General features: G+C 40.6%; 1 protein-coding gene across 2 annotated transcripts in view; it reads right to left on the bottom strand.

The window, feature by feature from the left end:
* SPOCK1 (SPARC (osteonectin), cwcv and kazal like domains proteoglycan 1) overlaps positions 1 to 21,104 on the bottom strand; it is a 413,288-nt gene that overhangs the window by 135,329 nt on the left and 256,855 nt on the right. For both annotated transcript variants that reach the window (XM_080996315.1, XM_080996316.1), the window contains exon 5: positions 2,467 to 2,599. In XM_080996315.1, the coding sequence (XP_080852441.1) occupies positions 2,467 to 2,599 (133 nt within the window). The remainder of the gene's footprint in view (positions 1 to 2,466; positions 2,600 to 21,104) is intronic.

Below are 21,104 nucleotides of genomic sequence, written 5' to 3'. Positions count from 1 at the left end.
GGCACGATAAGCCAGTGGAACAGATTGACTGAATATACAATAAAAGGCATTTACCATGGATTTATCAAGTCAATCCCATTTTGTTTTATCTGAGCATATTCTAAGTGGCTAAGAAGAGCATGGAAGAGCAAGATAATCACAAGAGAATGGAAATGTATTTTTGAAAGAAGACTTAAAGGAATCCGTAACAGAGAATCTAGTTGGTGAATACATAAGTGCCATATGAAAGCAAGTGCTGGTTCATATGGAGCTGTCTTACTCACACCAATGGTCCATTGAGCTCAGTACAGCCTCCCCAGACAGACAGAAACTCTCCTGGTTTGCTGGAAAAGATATTTTCCAGTCCTGATACTGGACATACTTTTGGCTGGGGATATTCATTGCCAGATTACCAAACAGGCAGAGTAGGCACTGGCCTATGGGCCCCAAGCCTATTAGGGGCCCTGCAATAATGGATCAAAATAATATTTATTTGCTCTTGAAAGAAAATTTCAAAAAGTATTCAGATATAATTTGCAAGCCCCCCCCCCCCCCGGAGATTTTGACTGCCCAGGGGCCTCCACAGGGTTTAATCCGGCACTGAGGATATTAGGAACTGAACCTATAAAAAGAATGTGTTATATCACCAAGCTATGACTGCTCCCTTAAATGTACAACACATATTCAAGTGCAATAATTCATTGTTACTATGGGGTTATCTAGTTATATGTGATTAAATATTCTCTAATATTTTGGAAACATTCACACACGTGCACACAGTTCACAGATGTTATTTTGCCATCTAACCTAGATGGACAGCCAAGTGCTAGCTCAGCCAATGAAACTTCCCAATATACACCTTGCCCTCTGGTGCTTGATTCAGCATATCTTGGCAAAATTAGTCTGTCTTATCACTATGGATAACTCAACTTCTCCACAATTGTCACATTGCCTCTTTGTCATGTTCCACAAGTTGTCATGTTCTGCATTTAATTCAAAAACTAAGGTTCCCCCCCCCCTAGCTCTGCTCCTCTCTGGCCCTGCTTCAAATTCAGAATATTCAGAAGCAAATGCATTCATATTGCCCCTTCTCTCTCTCATACATAGAATTGTGTATGTGTTGTGTGTGTGTACAGTTCCCATATGAGGATCTCAACATGCATGACTGAATTGGCATCAGATTTCTTTTTTCATGGCCCTTTATAACTTCATGCTCCTTCCTTTCTGGTTTATCTCCATACCTTCTAACCTGTTGTTTCCTGTGCCTGGAACAATCCTCCTCCTGCAATTTGTCTTCCTTTCTCTATGCCACCACTCAAGATCACTATATATTCCTTCTAACCCACATTTCTTCTCACACCCTCACCTACTGCATCCGCTTGATTCTGTTACGGCATCTGCTGTACACAATTGAAGCCAAACCTCTCTATCTTGATATAGATGATAAATCCTTGGTGCATGGATCATGTAATTTTTATCACCTGGATACTTGCTAAAACAATGTAGGAGCTAAATATACATTAAAGTGAGTTAGGTCACCACAGTTACAGCCCTTTGGGGCACTTTTTATATGGGATATATTGATGCATTTTATCTTTTCTTCTTTATGTTTATGTTTTCAGACTTGTTATCATAAAGTATCATATCCAAGCAAAACCTTTGTGAATAGGGTATATTATATGTCTATAACAATGAATGTATGAATAAATGATTAATCCAACATAGTACACCGCAAAGAACAAAACATGGAAATCTTAATTCCACTTAAAAAGTGAGGTATCAACACTTGAATTAAACATGACTAAGGAGGTGATTTTTTTTTTTTTACCAAATCGATATCTAAGGCGTTAATAATCAGGCCAATAAAAAATATCCACTGACTGCATTATCTGCTCTCAGATGTGGAAATCCTTTAGTGTTTTAGCTATGCCTTTGGTGTACTGGTTTAGAATATATATGACCTATGCAGCACACCAAGTGAATTATATTTTCACTATAAAGTCAAATGTTACACTTCCCACCAAGGTTTTTACTCTCTAACAACCATGCATTGAGTGATATAAATGCAGTGCACATCGTTCATTTTAATGTGTTATGCTACACCATAAAGAAAAGGAAATATAGGGAAACATAAAGCCACAGATTCACATAACAGGTGTCTTCAATCAATTGTTACTGCTTTTTCTGCACACTCTAAACACAAGATCCACGTTATTTCCATTGTGCAGGAAGTTTGGCATCCAATCTGGCAATCATACAATACTGTTAAAAAATGCTTCTAAATGTGGACCCCCTTTCACTTTCCAGTCTGGGGTGTAGAGGAACTCTCCTGAACTACTGGCACTTTCAGTTGACATGAGGAGCATCAGGGTAACAGCCTTCCTTACTCACAGTCTTACATGTTTCATTAAACGGCTTGGTACTCACATTCCTAAATGGTACTTTTGCAAATGCCCGGAATTACGACAGAAACGCTTTTGTCATTACCTTTGTTGTGTAAGTATGTCCATCGGAGCCACAAACCGCACTGGCATGCATCAGAGGGCATGGCTTGCATTTTACTAAATTAGCTGGTCCATTCCAGTGTCTCTGGGGAAGGTTTCCTTTCTTTTGCCGAAGGCTGGAAGAGAAGGCGGGGGTCTGTGTGAATGTGATAGACAACTAAGACAAGTCTCTGCCAAATCGAAGCCTGAAAACAATCTAAATTTTGTGCATGGAATCCTTTTGGATCTAATTCTGCCTAAGCACATTTCAGGGCCAGCTAAAGAGTGAGTTTATAATTGTTGGCAAAGCAATATTGTTTATTTCCAGTGGTTATATAACAAAATGATTATTGTTATTGGTTGTACGAGAAAAACAATAAAAGCCATAGGAGACAGAAATAAATCATAAACATGAAAACTAGCAATAGCATAAAAACAGCATATAATAACAAAAAAGCACCACCAGCAGCAACAACAATAATAATTTAAGGTACAGTAATAGAAATGTGGATGATAGGGATATCCAGAATGTATTTTATATGTTTTAGATAAGAGATTGATGTATTGAATGGGAAAGTGAAGCTAAGATTATGCATAGGTAAAGGTAAAGGGACCCCTGACCATTAGGTCCAGTCGTGACTGACTCTGGGGTTGAGACGCTCATCTCGCTTTACTGGCCAAGGGAGCCGGCGTACAGCTTCCGAGTCATGTGGCCAGCATGACTAAGCCACTTCTGGCAAACCAGAGCAGCGCATGGAAATGCCATTTACCTTCCCGCCAGAGCGGTACCTATTTATCTACTTGCACTTTGACATGCTTTGAACTGCTAGGTTGGCAGGAGCAGGGACCGAGCAATGGGAGCTCACCCCGTCACGGGGATTCAAACCGCCGACCTTCTGATTGGCAAGTCCTAGGCTCTGTGGTTTAACCCACAGCGCCACCCGCGTCCCAAACAGATTATGCATAGAGAGCTACAATTTTAAGTGGAAGCATTTTTTGTCTAGCATTTTCCCTAACATGTTATTCGAGCACATGCATGCAGAAAGCACCATATTTGAATTCTGGCATCATCAGGTAGGGTGAGAAAAGACTCTTGCCTGACACCCTGGATTACAGTTGCCAGTCAGGGCTGCTAATACTCAGCTAGGAGGACAGCCTTACAATGTAGCTTTATATGCTTTTAAACTATTTTAGGGATCCTTCTAAAATGAAAAGTAACAAGAAGAAAACCCCATTCAGTATAACCAATGTTGACAACTAGCTTAATATTAAAGTTGGTAAGTACGAAGAAGCTCATTCAGTTGATGAGTGAGCTAGATACTATGATTTTATATTTCTGTTTCCAGTGGCCTGCTATTTAAGGAATATATTGTTAAGCTGATTTTATTTTTTAATCTCATAGGAAATATTCTAAAATGGGGCAATGCACAGCTGAGGTCACTCCTATGACTTTGTCTACTACAATGTTCACATTTCCTTGTGCTTTGCAATGTGCCCATTTTTAGATTATGAACGTTTCTAAAGCTATTGAAAAGCCTGCAATGTACCACTCTGGATATCTGAAACTTCAAAAATGAATGGCTATCTTGACTGTGTCATTGATGTTCTCACTTCTTCTCTTCAGTACTTTAACTGTTATATTATGGGGTTTCAGATCTAGGGTCTTTTTTAACTTGTTAGATTCTATATTGTGATATTGAAAGCCTCTGCTACCCCTGAATCACCAATGGCATGAGAACTATGGCCTCCTTTTTCATACAGGAGTGAATAACACCATGGATAAAATAAAATTTGACACTTGGTAGTCCAATGTCCACTGACATTGTGCCCACCCTCCAATCTGTTGCAGTTGCACAATACTAAGATTCCTCTGTTTGAGTAGTTTTGTACATTTGCTATGTCCATCAAATTATCATGGTCAACTAAATAAAATTGTATCCCTTCTTAGCATACAAACATATCTACAATGTCTTGGTGCCAAGCAGAATTTAGCAATACCCAGGATTTGAAACCATTGTTCTGAAGCTGGCTACCGATCCTGCCCAAGAGAAATAAGAAAAATCAACCACTGCATGATTTATGAAATTAAATTTAAAGGGCATTCAATGAACAAAGTGCCATATAAATGTCTGTTTAAAAATATTATATTTATATCTAAAAATTAAATATAAACTCCTTAAAAATAGGACTGGCATTCCTGATAGAAGCCTTTTAAATAATTGTCAAGGGTAACGCCAACTCTATTTTAAAGATTCATTTATATTTTGCATAGTTGTGCTAGTTAAGTATTATTAAGGTTACTAAATGTTATATTGTTTTAGGTTGTGCTTTTCTATGATCGCTTTCAGTATATCTGGTCTACAAATCATAACATCAGATACAGTACATACAGTTATCAAGACAACACATGCATGCACCTTTTAACATGAGAGTATAAGAAAATCCATGAATAATCAGAAAGAGTTATAAATAGAGATAATGTCTATTGTCAATTTGGTGCCTGCTATAGTCATTCCTTCTAAAAGCTTTAGCTCAGATTGGTATCTTTCTATAAAAGTTACAGTATAGGAGGACATGAGCTATTGTTTCACTTGAGCTGTTTTTGCAAGGGACAAACTGTCAAGTGCCAAGGGCAGCCTGGAAAATTGACCCTAAATGCTGATAGCAAAGCACTGAACCAGCACATGGAAATGTTCTTCTGTTACCTAGGGATATTCAAAATTGCTAAATACCTAGCAAATCAATGATCTCTTTTAGGTTCTAGACTAAAGGACAGTGGTGAAAAAAAAACACCCCCAATATGTCAGACTTGACAAATTTTGCAAGTTATGATCTAGAAGCCTCTTTAATGTAGCTGGTTGCTTTTTCTAACCCAAGTGACAGAAGATGGTGTTGACTTTGTTGCTGAATCCAGCAGCAAGTTGAGCTATCAAGAAAAAGGCCAGGGATAGGTAGTCATAATCTGTTGAGGATGAATATAGACAAATCCTATACTGCTGGGGCACCAAAGATCTCAAAAAAATAGTTTGTGTCCTCTCCTCTCTTGCGATTGATTGATTGATTGATTGATTGATTCATTCCTAATATGCACACCTGGATTATGTACATAGTTTTGGTAATTCCTTTGTTTTGGGGGGCACCTTCAAACTAAAGGTATATGCTCATCATCCTTTGCACAGCAGAACCTCAACAATGCCACTGGAATAGTCCATGCACTCAATGCAATATTTTGAATTCAAAGTGACCAGGATAGAGTGGACTGAAAAGTAACTCTCAAGTAGTTTCAATTACTAACTTGTTTTATGACATGCCCATCCAGGGTCCATTTGTATGTCTCATACCCTTTTGTAAAAAATCAGCCCTTTGTTTTTGTGTTAAAGAATAAAAAGAATGGACCTGAATCCTACTTAAAAGTAAGCCCTGGCTAACATTACACCTAATCAAGGGTAAGGCTAGGAGGGCATGTGGTGGGAATTAGCTCTAGTAAGGACAGAGGGCCTCCCAAGGTCTAATGGCCCACCCCTTTAACCATGATGGAGGGACTGTAAATATCATGTGTGAAGTAGCTCCATGTGATATTGGCTTTCTAGATTTCATAACAATATATAAATTCTACCCCAAGCATTTGGAAGAAATAGCAATCCCACTGCTTTGCCCTAATATGAAAGCACATCAGAGCAGTTTAGCCGAGACAAGGAAAACATTTTAAAACATCACCGAATGCCTTTATCATGGTTTAGAAAACACATATGGATGCTCTTTAAAGCAATTTTGCCTCAGTTTGCAATTTGCTGCACAATTCAAACTCTCTTGTAATATCACATTCAGCTGCTAAAATAATAAAAATGCTATTCTTTCATTTCAGTTAAAGCTTTCTTCTGCTTGAGCCTTTGTCACAGTGATAAATAGCACTATTAGGAAGCTTGCATCTACAGAAGCAACCCCATCACGATATCATAAAATAAAAAAGCCAACCAAAAAGAGAGATAGAGAAGCCTGCAATCAAATCCTTGGTATCAAAAACCAGTTCTGTCAGTATATGACAGTGTTAATCTTCTAGAATGCATTCACTTTCCTTAACAAACTAACTCCTCATTAATTAAGACAGGTGAATAGTAAAATGCTCTGGACTGAACCAAAAAGGGTGAGGTATACTTATTAAAATTTCTGCAAATGATTTGTGAAATCAGGTGGGTCCAAATTCGTAAAGCTCACAGTGATGCTACCCAAATATTACAACATGCCTACATCTTTGCGCGAAAGAATGCCTGCAAAAATTTAAGTATCTTAAAAATCATGCCATATAATCATAGCTAGGAGGCAAAAGCACAAGAAGCTGTGACTACCAGGGACCTGAGATCACAGGAGCAGGAGCATTAGGGGGAAGAAAAGTTTGCAAGCCATATGTGCAACCCACACACAGTCCCCTTGTGTAACTTGCACATATGTTTTTCTGTACAGAATCTTGTTAGAAGAAATCAACAACTCCATCTTATGGGTTGGTTAAAAAAAAATAGTTGCTGTGGTTGCAGATTATTAAGTTGCTAATTAACTTGAACATTTGATTGCTATATTTCAAAAGGTGGCATTCAAGTTCATCTTCTACTCTAACCAAATGGCCTGGTTAGATGGCTACTGAGCAGTGTCATGCTTTGCATGGTGTGTGTTTTTTTTAAGAAACATGTTTGTTGCTATTTGGTTGAACACATGCTGTGAAAGTGCTAACTTCCAAACATAGTCTCAGGCTACTTTCAGACTACACTATTTTGTAGATGATACTCAGTACCCTGCCAGCAAATTTTGTGCAATTAAAGCAAATTTGGCCCTCTTGCATACAACAACATTTCTGTGGTAAGAAAAGTGACAGGAAAATGAACTGGAAAGTGTGGGATGACAGCAATGTCATATTACCTCTAAGCAACCAAAGCGGAATGAATGCTCAATGAGCAACTTGTCTGGAAGAGCCCTAAAACTAGAAACTAGTTGAAAGATGCATGTAGTCCCTGAGGTGTTCAACATTGCTTTTGTTTCAAAAAGTCTAACCATGAGGGGTCATAACCTTCTACTTGTTCCTTCAAGCTGATGATCGATTGAGTCCTACCACGCCACATCCATCTCTTTCCCATCTACTCAACAACTGCAATTAGTTAATATTGTCTGCTTCTTCATTCATGTGTTCCACTTAATCCATCAATGTGATTGCTAATGCGGCTCCGTAGATGCCAAAGAATAATCAGGGATGGATATTATTATGGCATGCTCTATAGTTGAAAATGCGAGGGAAATGTTGCTGAATGAGGACTGGCTATGGAAGAGGAAAAATAAGAGCGCCAACTTCCCGAGGGGAACAATTTGCATAGCAGGTGCTAGTTTTATGATGTGAGTCTGAATTGATCATCTAAAAATATATCGTTGTTTTAACTTTTATATCACATAGAAGCCTGCCAAATGCTCTAACAGCCTGGATTGCATTCCCTATTGAGCTTTTAGACCAACAGACAACATAAGTTGGGCTTAGGTTATGTTAAGATATAGCAAACGCAAATGTGAGGCATTAATTGCCACACTCAACCCACCAGTCATTTCACCCAGAACTTCTCAGCAGAAATACTGCACAGCCCTCTTCCACAAGTTCATAAAATATTCAATATACAAATCAGATCATTTTGAAGTGAAAAGGTAAAAAACCACCACCACCAAATCTATACTTGGTGGCAGAAAAACAGCTCTCAACCCCAAAAACCTTCAGATTTAAAATAAAGTATAAAATATGGTTATCAGCTAAACTGGCTTTTCTCAAGATTTCACTTTCTTCTAGCTGTTAGAAATGGTCTGATAAGCAACTTCAATTTATTAATAACAGGGTTTTAAAAGAAAAAAAAAATACATTGCAAATCTTTTAAGTGGAAAAGGCATTGTATTAATGCCATTTCCACTAATACGTCAGAAACAAAATAGCTTTAGAGTGGCTTCTATTATGAACATTTTGTCTTTTCAGCTTGACAGAGACGTGTGTTCGTTTTAACTTTATCTCTCTGTCTTGCTCAGTTCCAGAAGCGTATGTGCTTTGAGTCAAAAGTATGACCTGCCAGCATTCAGAACCCAGACAGAAAAAAATATTTTTTATTATCTTATTTCTGCCTGCCTGGGGATGTTATCACCTATGCAGCATTCATATTATCTCACAGGTTTAAAAAGACTAGGTTTTAAACACCCATAGAAGGGTTCTTGCTGTACGTCTCTCTAAAGAGATAGTGTTCAAGTTATGGCTGTTCTTCGTAGTAAATAGAATTCATGTAGGATTGCTGGAAAACAGGTCTTTCAATGTTAATGCCTGTAACATTTTCATACCTATAATAATTTACTATGTGGACATGAAACAGAGAGACACATTGTGCAAAAATGTATGTTTTAAAATGATTTATTGGACCAAGACCTAATTAGCTGTAGTTCAGAAAGTGTAACTAGGGTTGTCAGTTACAACCTGGAAATTGTTGCTACATCTTCACATTTATTGATTAAGGGAGAGACTCAACAACTATGTCTTCTCCTGCCCATTTCCCCAGAGTTCTTTTGTCTTTCCTCCTTTCCCACCTGCACAGCTGGATTTCCTATTATGTCAAACTGTGGTGGGGGAGTGGTTAATGGATCTGGGAAGAAAGCATGTGAGAAAAGCCTGTGCTGTTGAATCTTAGGCTTTTTTGCAATCCCAAAGCAAACAACAACAAAAAGAAGCCAGCTAGCAGCATGCCAAAAATAGGAGGAAATAATGGCTATATGAGTGTAAGGAGAAACAAGCAAAGGTTAGTTAGGGAAATACCAATTGATAAGTGCAATTACTCACACTAAACAATTTACTTCGCACCCACTTTTAAAACACTTAAGATGCATCTTTTACTTCTTGATGACTATGGGATGTAGGGTTGGGCCCCAAGTTACCTCAGTGAGCATATTACAGCAAACAGGGACAAATGAACCCAACATTTGCCCCAAGTCTTCCCCTTGTCACATCTTGCCTTGCCCTGCCCCAGTTCTCCAGTTTGTTGGCTACTGCCAATGAGAGGCTGGTAAATTAATGTTGAGATGATGTAATAACAGTATAAGTAAGCAAACCTACACTGAAATGCAAAAGTGAAGAACATGGTATTGGCCAGCCATATATATACAGCTCAAGATCTGCTATAACATGCAATTTAGCAGGGATGAGGATTTTAACTTAGGTTTCTCCCACCCAAACCTTCTCCATATTAGTTTCACACTCATTGCAAGGATGTACCCATGGCATTGCAGATTGATAAAAACAATATAAACATTCAGAGTAAGCTTGCAGTGGTTATGGCTGTGAAAACCTCATTAGGAAGCAAGCATGCTTTTCTTACCTATTCTTTGTTTTGTGTTCTCTGGGATCAACTTAGCAACATTTTATGGGGAGTCTACAAGGATCAGCCCCAATGCTCTAGAATTATCCTCCAAAAGAGATTCATTTAGTCTTGTCCCTGCTAGTTTGTTTGTTTTTTTTGGCAGTTGAAGGCTGTCACTTTTCAGAAGAACTTTCATTTTTAACACTATTTACCGGTACTTTCAGGGGTGGCGCTGTGGGTAAAACCTCAGTGCCTAGGACTTGCCGATCGTATGGTCGGCGGTTCGAATCCCCGCAGCGGGGTGAGCTCCTGCCGTTCGGTCCCAGCTCCTGCCCACCTAGCAGTTCGAAAGCACCCCTAAGTGCAAGTAGATAAATAGGTACCGCTTTATAGCGGGAAGAGTAAACGGCGTTTCCGTGTGCGGTGCTGGTGCTGGCTCGCCAGTGCAGCTTCGTCACGCTGGCCACGTGACCCGGAAGTGTCTCCGTACAGTGCTGGCCCCCGGCCTCTTAAGTGAGATGAGCGCACAACCCTAGAGTCGGACACGACTGGCCCGTACGGGCAGGGGTACCTTTACCTTTACCGGTACTTTCAGGGTAGTTGTGCTTATTTTAGTGGCCGTTTACTGGGACTGTTGCTTTCGCTGATTTATTGATGTAATTTGTTTTGGTTTACTGAATGTTGTTTTTATTGTTTTTCCCCTCTATGAATTTTCATGACTGGTGCTGTAAAACCAAGATTTAAATAAGTATGTGCCACTCCATCAGGTGTGAAGCACGGTTCCTTTCAGCCTGCTTGAACTGCATCCCATGGCTTTTGTTGATCCTAGAAGTTTCTTCACTGTTTTGCTTCAGCAGCACATGCCATTGGTTCAGTAGCCTTGGGCAGACAACACATCCAGAGAAAACAACTAAAGGAAGGGTCAGGGTTGTGCCACCAGTACTATTCCTCCCAGTTCCCTGTGTTTATGTAGCCTTCTGAGTCTGCATGCTGTACTGAGTTTGCTTTGGTCACAAGGGTGAATTAATATGTGAAGGTTGGAGGACAGGCCAAAGGGCACACTTTCCTTGTCTCTGAATATGTAATCTGCACAAGGCTAAAGTCACACCTAAAGCTAAAGCTGCCAGTTTCATTGTACAATGGATATAACTATAGCAACTTGATTTTCTATTTGGCATGATGACTCCAACTACCGGTAAGTCCTATGCAGTGTATATCCATTGAAATTCAATGGCTGAGATTAGTCATGCCCATTAATTGAAATGGGTCTACTCTGCATAGAACTAACAATGGATACAACCTATTATGAATACTTGTTTAGCAAAATAGTAATAAGTAGTAGCAGTAGGGTTTTTTTCTTTAAAAAAAGGTTTAACAATTTTGTCCAAAGTTTCTTAAATTTTGTAAGTATTAAAAGTTGAGACAGTTCTTGCCCAGGTTCAGATTCTAATACTTCACAAAAGGGGGGGAGAGGTGGTGAGAGGAAAGCAAGCTTTACAGCAGCAGCAGCAGCAGCAGCAGCAATAATATTAATAATAATAATATTAATAATAATAATAATAATAATAATAATAATAATAATAATTTATTTATACCCTGCCCATCTGGCTGGCTTTCCCCAGCCACTCTGGGAGGCTCCCAACATAAGTAATGATGATGATGATGATGATGATGATGATAATAAAGCGATAAAACATCAGACATCAAAAAGTTCCCTGAACAGGGCTGCCTTCATATGTCTTCTAAAAGTCAGATAGTTGTTTATTTCCTTGACATATGATGGGCAGGCATTTGACAGAGCGGGCCCCACTACCAAGAAGGCCCTCTGCCTGGTTCCCTGTAACATCACTTCTCACAGTGAGGGAATCACCAGGAGGCCCTTGGAGATGTACCTCAATGTCTGGGCTGAACAATGGGGGTGGAGACGCTCCTTCAGGTATACTGGGCCAAGGCTGCTCCTTCCATGGGAGCTTCAAGCCACAATGGATAGGACTAGTTTGGTCTTCCCTTTGCCATGATGTTCTTCCTGAAATACAAGGGTGTGGTCCTATGTAACCAATCTGTTGGCAGGGGGTGGAGTGTGCCTCTTTTCAGCTCTGCCATGCAGTTGCAGGTAACTGGTAGGAGCGCTCTCTCGCTCTCTCTCTCTCTCTCTCTCTCTCTCTCTCTCACACACACACACACACACACAACATTATACAACCAAGTAAAGCTTTGGCATTTTCTTTTTAAAACAGCATAGCATTGTTGTCTACCCCATCACTGGCAAGCCAGAAGTAGTGCATTCTGATGATTCCTTCTCATTCATATGCCAGAACCTGACAGCTTTCTTATGCTACATGCTAATTCTTCAATTTATTATGGGTGCACCTCCATCATAATTTTTGATTTATCATAATCTAATCAAAACAATAAAAATCTGACTTGAGTCTATCTGAAATAATTTGGTCTATTTTCACTGATAGTTTAATTAGTCCTGTCTCTACATAGGTTCTCGTCACACCACAGCTGAAAACTCATGCTCTTTCCCATTCACACTCATATGAGAGGCATTTTCAGGAGTAGCCTCTAATAGGAGATGAATCTTAGTGCTAATAACATTTTTCTGCTCCTCTGGCCCTCTTGTCATTTAGAAATACAGTTTTAAGAGTCATTTTGAGTGGTTTGAGTGGTTCACTAAATTTGAAGATCTGCCCCAGCAGTTTACAGCGAATAAAGAAACAATGCAAAGGGCTTGTGACTTGGGATGCCCTCTTCACAGCTGCCTCAAAAGCGAACATTAGTTCTTGAAAGAAAAATTAAGGCATATTCTGATACCTTCATCCTCTCTCAATGAAGGTAGAATTTTACTAGTCCTTGGGCAACTAATAAAGACCAGGCGCTACGCTGTAATTTGGCCAGCGTGGGGGAAGCAGTCTCAATGTGCCCAGTTGACTTGCCACAAGCGAGGGGCTGCAAGCGAGGGGCTACAATTCTGTGATGACTCAGAGGTCTGGCAAATATACGGATACTGAAGATGCTGAGGACAAGGAAGGCTGTGTATGGGATTTACTCTTAGAAGGCACCTCTCTAAAGGGATATTTTATCTCCCTATCCAACTGAGAGATAAAGCACTCTGTTTGCTACTTAGAGATCACTCTAAAATGTTATCTCCCAATCAGATCTGGAGATAAAGCTGTGGGGCCACTTCCTGTGGTTTAGGCAGGCCAGATCCAGCCTGGGTTTACATTACGCAACAACAATGCCCTTAGTAACACAACAGTTTGTGTTTCCAAAGTAAAAACAAACTTACATTTTTTGATTCTGACAGTTAAACCACTCTTTCTGAAGTCAATTAGGCAAACTTTAGCCAACAAAGCCTCTCCTCTTCCCTGAGGGAAGAGGTTGTGAGCGGGTCTTGCTTCCCATGCTTCGCAGTGGGCGTGGATGGCCCACTGCGTCACAGAGAGTCCCTGGCCTGTGTCAGGCCCACAGCCAGCCAATACGGCTGGCTGGGGGGGCATGGTTTGCCGCTCTTAAACGAGTGCGGGACTGTGGCTCAGCCTGTTTATTTCCTACACACATGGATCTCCCTCCCTCCCTCTATTCTCGTGCATTCCACACCTGACCTTGCTATGGACCTCGGTTGGTCACCTGTTGAAGGGGCCTGGTAGGAATTTTTTCCCCCACTTGGCAGATTGGCACCAGCCATTTGGTTTTTTGCCTACCTCATAGCAAATTGTCACAACTTTGTAAGGTTTGGCGGTTAGGCACTGGAAAATATGTTGTGTGTTGGAGGGGAGGTTGTGGCCATCACCTACCCCTCCCCTTTATGGGTGTTCCGTTAAAGGAATCTGGTGGTCATGGTTCCTGTCTGATGCCCAGGTAGTGGCTAGGGCCATGGCACGACCCTCTGGTGACTCAAGGGGAAAGCTTCCAGTTGATTTGCATCAACAGGCTCCCCCTACAGGTTGTGTGACTCCCTATAGAGCGGGCAGGAGTCAAATGTAGTCTGTTCAGATCCAGTGCCCTAAGCCAATACTACTCACATTCTGCAACCAATAAAGTTGTGGCCATTTTTAGCCCATTAACGTAAAATACTTGTGTCCACGTGTCTTATTTCATCATAAAGCAGGGCACGGGGCCTCGACTCACAAGTCAAAGTATGTTAGACACAGTTTACTTCATTGTGGTTGACTCTAATTGTGTTAACATAGTTTTTTGAAATGATGGGATCTATTTCTGATGGGAAGAGTATGGAAGGTACACCACACCGGCTGCTGAACCGAATAAGTGAATACTCTTCTTTATGGAGAAAGAATAAAAATAATTTGGGGGGGGGGGGGGAGGGATGCTTTTCAAGAGTATAACCCCTAACAGCAATTCAAAATCCCAAACAAACAAATTAAAACCTCGACTGAAATGTCGGCTACAGTTAAACTGACAGACTGCAAATCTCTTCTCAATGGAAGGGCAAATGCACACTGTGAATCTACTTTGGTATGCCAATCATCCCGCTTATGAATAAATGTGTTGAAACATCTTGGGCCAAGGCAAATGAAGTTCTATTTTGCTGAAAAACTTAACAGCCTGTAATCCTTGCTTTAAGATCCACAGTTGAAAGAATCTACTGTAATTCCGCAGCAGGCTCAGCAGTGAAGGAAAGCATTTTCTATTCAGTGGGGAAATGTTTGCAATATGCAGGGGGGAAGAGGTGGGGAAGTTTCAAGAGCAACTAGAAACATGTGAACCTTTATCTCCATGCAATTTATTTTCAAATTCATGAATATTTTGATGGGGTGCTATACCTTTACCACCTTCCTACTAATCAACAAAGAATATAATAAGGTATGGCAGTTAAGAACTAAGGCAGTGCCTGAGATTTCTGCTGCGGCTGTTTTCACCCAGCTGGAAATGGGATAAAGGACTCTGAGGTGCCTAGTATCTCTGAAAGAGGATATAGTGTTGAACAGGTATACTGCATGCAGATCACAATCACACCCCACGTTTTCAAACAGGAAATACCATGTGACAATAAGCTGGCTGCAAAAAGGAGGGAACGAGAAGAAAGGAGATCCATACATATCATGGGGCCTCCCAGGTATGCATATATATTTTATCCACAAAATGTGCAGAGGCCTGTGAGTACTAATGGCAGAGAAAAGTTGGCAGACAGATCTTAGCTTGGCAGCTCAGCAGGCAATCATGGAAGGAAGTGATTCTACCAAAGTGTAAGAAGGAATTGATCACAGAGAAAGCATGCCTTTAAGCAGACATGCTCAAAGCCTAGAGTTAAAGGGCTGCAGCTCAGTGGTATAACATTTGGTTACTATGCAAAAGGTCTCAGGTTCACCCCCAGGAACATACAGTAGAGCTAGGAAAGACTCTTGCCTCAATCCCTGGAAAGTCAATGGTTTGAAGTGGTACAAGGCAGTTCCCATTGCACCTATCTTCCATATCCTCCCCCATCAGAGCTGGCCCACCCATGAAGTGGGGAGAAGCAGTTGCCTCAGGTGGCAAAAGTGCAGGAGGTGGTACCCAGCCCTTTCCACCACTTCCAGTGCTGCTAGAACAGCTGTCCTCACACAGAGTTTAGCAAGAGGGAGGCACTCCAGCATGTGGCCTTGCCACTCATTTTTCCCACCTCTGGGGTGGAGAAGATGAGCAGCAAACTCTTGCCGAATGCCCCCCTCTTGGCAAGTTCAGAAAGAGGGGGGCATTCCAGTAGTAGAGAAGTGGTGGAGCAGGGTGGCAGGTGAGGTGGTGTGTGGTAGTGGGCAGTGGGCAAGGGGCAGCACATTCCCATTACACCTCAGGTGGTCATACGGGGTGGTCCACCCCTGCTTACCACACTCCTAGGACCCAAGCTGCTGAAACACTACCCCCTTTGCAGTTTAAAGGAGTAAGGGAACTGTTTTAACAGCTTGCTTTGCCCCAGCAAAGACAGTACTTCTAGTTTCTTTCTCCCATCTGTTCTATCCATGAAGCTTCCTAACCTGTCTTTTATTTATTTACCAAAAAAACTAAGGAGAAGTCATTTCACACTGGAGGAATTTCAAATGAGTTCAGCAATCACAAATGAAGTGGTGATTGACAGATTACATGACTCCACATTCAAGATGATAGGGCATTTTCATGTATGTTGACTTAATCATCAAGCCAGACGTGATGGCAACATTCACAGAATTTATTCACATTATCTGCTCAATTCATGCACAAAGAGTCAAGCAGATAATTATTTTTATGTCCAGATTTATGTGCAGCTGCTGGAGCTGGACCTTCTTCTACCTCGTCTGAACTCCCAGTGGACCACCACAGTTGCAAATGATTTCAGCCTATTGAATGGACAGGGACCAAGTGGGTATGGGTTCCTTTTTCTTCCATAGTGCACATCATTTGACCAGATATATGGTGTTCTAGGAGCCCTTTGGACTTTCATATCCCTCATCCTTACCATGGCAACCCAGGAGGTAAATGGGTAAGGAAAATTAGATAGCTGACTATCTATTTCAGTTCTAGATCTACCCCAAAATACTGAAATACTGTTCTCACAGTCACCAACTGGATGCATGTAGGAAACTTACAAGCAGGATTTGAGCACAAGAACACTTCCCCCAAGATTTCCAGCAATTGGTATTCTTTCCTCCAATTGCTCAAAGCAGCTAAGCAGGTAGCAGAAAAAGTAATAAAATAAAACCATGCTCTTAATATGCAATTTTCTGTTCTTTGATACGTTCTTTCATTTTGTCTAACAAGGGGAGAAACTGACTGTGCTTCAGCTTAGGTCCAGACTAAGATTTTGTTCAAGAAAAGATGAAGAAAACATCTTTAAAATTCCAGACCAACACTTCAGACAATCTATTCTGTATGATGTTTATCATTTATTCAGTAGCAGGCTTGAAATCTGCCCACAAGTAGAGACTTGCAGTTTTTTACATAGAATGCCTTTATATGGAATATGGAATGAACAAACAAACAAAACCAAGTGCATGTGTTCTAGAAAACAGCTTATCATGTAACACGAGCCTATTAAGCTTTAACAAGCAAAATAATTTCATCCTCAACATAATGACTCTGATACAGAAGAGCTGAGCCATTATACTATAATTTTAAATGACAAACAATATCCACAGACAACCTTTCCACTTTCTTTATTATGCTGCTGGTGATTCAAAATAGCCAAATCAGTAATTGAAGCAGCAATTAAGGGGGTTAAAATTGTAATTACGTTGGCTTTTTTTTTTAAAGAATTCAATCTGCCTTAAAAAGGAACACTTAAATATTAAGTGAGTCTAATTCTAATATGTGTAAACAAAGCCTTTTTTAGTGTTCTGAGATGTAATAGTAGTAGTTACATATTGACCTTTAAAACGTAACAAGTGATTAATGTGGAATCAAAGTGAACAAACTGCAAAGCTATTTTGACTTTGGGATTACTGTGGAAGACAAGCAAATCTATTTCTAAAAATGGTTATTAAGATTTCTTTCTCTTTTTTAAAAAGGGGATTCAGACTACAGACAGTGCATTTAGCATTGGCATTCAACTTTGTGAATCAAGTAGCTTATAAATTACTCCTGTCTGGCCAGAGGGTTGCACCAGTTGGTGACACCTCTGCAATCAGCTTCTTTTGTTCCAAGAGACAGACGGGAACCTGGTCTGGTCTCTCTGGCCTTCAGCAAAGTGAAATGTTGAAGGACTGGCTATTGCTGCATTCCTAAACTTAAAATGATGGTGAACTTAAAGAATATAAAAAATGGGGGGAAAACCCCGCGGAACAATGTACTGTAGTTGGCCAAAACTTTAAGTATGCAGGAAATCAGAGTAGCAAAACCAGTTCAACAATCAAAACTATTTTATAGCCACAACTCTGAAAAAATGTTGGAATGCTGGAAAAGTCTCAATATAAAAATAATGTCCTATGTTGATTCTACACCTGCTCCAATATTTTATCCAAGCTAAAATCAATGAAAATAATATTGACACATGTGACCTATTGATGCATGCTTACTCAAAGTACAAACAACGGGAATATAGTGGTAAAGGGTTTGAAAGAGCACACATGCAGTGCCACAACATTTGCACTCACTGCCAATTGAGCCCAATTCAATGTTTTATAGTTAGTGCTGTATTGAAACATCTTGTCCAGTTTCTCCATCTTCAACATCATCATCATCAATTCCCCTGTGGAAGAGACTTCAAATTTTCTCCCTCTGTCTCAGGATGCTTTCAAATTTCCTTTGAATTTCTTCAGAATTTTGGTGGGTACAGTGTTGAGCTGACTTTTATTGTTGCAAAGTGGCCATGGGCAATGTTTAATGTTTCCATTAAACATTACCCACCATTCTGCAGCCTCCCCAGGTGCCCAATATCCCTGAATGGAAAAAGCTTCATGGGAGGGGTTACCTCATGTATCTTTCCCTGGGCTTTAACTGAAGCATGGGATGCTGGATACCAATTGATTTTGTATGCCGATTGATTTTCTTTTAACCTCTATAAACTATCTTCCCACACTGATTTCTAGTAAGAAAAGGCTTCACTTAAAAGTAAAATGGCTTTATTTAAAAAATAATAAAGAACAACTGTTAGGAGCACAGTTGGCAGCCTTCCTGCTTTCCTGTGCTTATGTGAAAACCCAGCTGAGGATTTCCTGGGATTTCCTCAGGAAATGCAAGCAGCCAAGAAGGCTACCACGTGGAGGTTTATAGAATGAAAGAAAGGTCATTAGTCACAAACACTCCCTGACAACCTTGAATGTAAGGTACTGTAAATAGAAAAAAATTCTGCATTCCACTCAGTGTGTGTGTGTGTGTGTGTATATATATATATATATATATATATATATATCTATCTCCATAGAATTATCAATTCAAATGCAATTCCTTGTCTCATTTGATTGAGGAAAAGCACAAAGCAGAGCAAAAAATTTTGTGGCATAACACTACTTTTAGTCTATAAAATGCTGTATTACCGTATTTTTCGCCCTATAGGACGCACTTTTTCCCCTCCAAAAATGAAGGGGAAATCTGTGTGCGTCCTATGGGGCGGATGCAGGCTTTCACTAAAGCTTGGAGAGCGAGAGGGGTCGGTGCGCACCGACCCCTCTCGCTCTCTAGGCTTCAGGAAGCTATCAGCAAGCCTGGGGAGCCCGCGGGAGTTCCCGCAGGGCTCCCTAGGCTGCGAATAGCAGCCTGCTGCCCGGAGTGCGGGGCGCGATGAAGCAGAGCGCAGACATCGGGCAGCCCCACAAGCTCGGGGGACAGTGGGGCAGCACCACCATCCCGCTGTTCCCCGACCTGGTTTGGAGGCTGGCGCTAGGGAGAAGTGCGCATCTCCCCAGCGCCAGCCCCACAAGCTTGGGGGACAGTGGGGAGGCGGAGCACCGCCATCCCGCTGTTCCCTGACCTGGTTTGGATTCCCCGACCTGGTTTTGGGGGGGAAATAAAGGAAAAAAATTTCCCCTTTATTCCCCCCCCCCAAAAAAAACTAGGTGCGTCCTATGGGCCGGTGCGTCCTATGGGACGAAAAATACGGTACATGGCTTAGGACCCAGTTACTTATAAGGCAGCTTCTCCCTGTATCAACCACCCCATAACTTGATGATAAGGCCATGATGGCAGTGCCATCTGTGAGAGACGCTTGATGAGCTATAACTCAACACAGGGCCTTCTTAGTTATAGCACCCCAGTTTTGGAACATATATGCCAGGGACATTGGGTTGGTACAAACCTGGCTGAGCTTTAGAGAGAAACTGAAAAGGTGGGTCTTTTGACATGCTTTTGAGACAGTACATGCCTGGGCCACAGACTGCTGGTCAAGGAAAGTTTATTTCAACTCCTTTTAATATTAAATAATTTTGTGTTCCTTGTTTGTAGACCCCAGGGCAGGTTACAACAAAGGGCAGGGTTTGATAAAAAAGAAAATAAATGTCTTCTCAGAAGTAAGTCCTATTGAGTTCAGTGGGACTTACTCCCAAGCAAGTGTGGACAGGATGGCACCCTTTGTGTATAAAAGCAAATGAGAGAATTGTAAAAAAATAAATAAAAATTGAGCAAAACTGCCACTAAATATTTACTTCTACTAAAATATTTTGAGAGTCAAAGTAGAATTCAAATATTTCACTGCCAGTGAAATGATTCATAGTTAAACAAACAGCAAAGTTTTTGTTTTTTTAAAAGTGTCTGCTCCTTGTGCACACAGTGTTCTTCTCTCCTGGGAAGGAACTTATTATTATAACAGGAGAACCACTAGTCCCTGGCCTGTTTTTGCCTTTACCTTGTGTAAGAGGTTTCTTGCGATTTCAACAGAGGAAATGATAGATTCTGAATTTGCCAGGATAAATGTCAAAGCTATGTTCTCGTCTTACATCACTGTTCTGCACATTTATCGATGCAGTGGGGGTAAGGCACATTCTAATAGTATTCTAAATTTTTAAATACCATAAATGCAGCATAGATCCACAGCTGCTGTAAGAGCCCTCTGCACAGATATCATTTCATGAGGAAAAAATAATCTCCACCTGTATTCTGTTTGTGAGCAATAAAGCATGATTTTGAATGAAACATAAACCCTTCATTTAACACCGTAAAGTGAAAGGCGCAAATTAGTCATTTCCCACCTGGATTAAATACATTTGCAAAGAATAATAGCAAAAAATGGGAGGATTTGTCTTGCTGTTTCACCATCAGCATAGAAGATTTGAATGGTATTTCTGTGATTTGAATGAAATTAATGATTTTGCCATTTTACACGCTTTCAGGCAAGTGATTGCTTTTACTCTCTTGGTTTTCTCCCAGAAGCATCTGAAATAATAAACTGCAGGCCTGTTGGCTTGCTGTTGAGTATACACAATGACTGAGAACAGCCTTGACAAGAGAAGACCCCTGATTATTGCTCTGGTTGTTCTGTTTGTGCCTCAATATATGGTCCAAATCCACTTCTACTGAAAGCTCTTAAATAGCAGTGAAATCACACCTGTTTGTCTAATAGGACTATAACAGTATTTAACACAGGCATTCTCTCAACAGGTAAGGTTATGTAAAGGCCAGACTCAGCTATGGGACTTGTAGGACTGAAGAACAGCAGGAAAAAAAATGCATTTTAGATGACTTCTGAAGTGAGGGAAGGAAGAGAGTTGTGCCCTTGTCTAGTGTATCCCTAAGGACCTAAGGCATGGGTGCAGAACCTTTTCAGTTTCTGAGCTCCTCCACTTGGAGAGCTGAGCCATCAGAAGCCATGTGCCCACATAATGATTACTTAGAGAAGACACTTCTAAACTGGACTTTACTCATGCTTCCTACTTCA

The sequence above is a fragment of the Podarcis pityusensis genome, assembly GCF_964106645.2.
Source record: "Podarcis pityusensis genome assembly, chromosome: 2".
NCBI classification, from domain to species: Eukaryota; Metazoa; Chordata; class Lepidosauria; order Squamata; family Lacertidae; genus Podarcis; species Podarcis pityusensis.
This window is presented reverse-complemented; position numbering and strand designations above follow the sequence as displayed.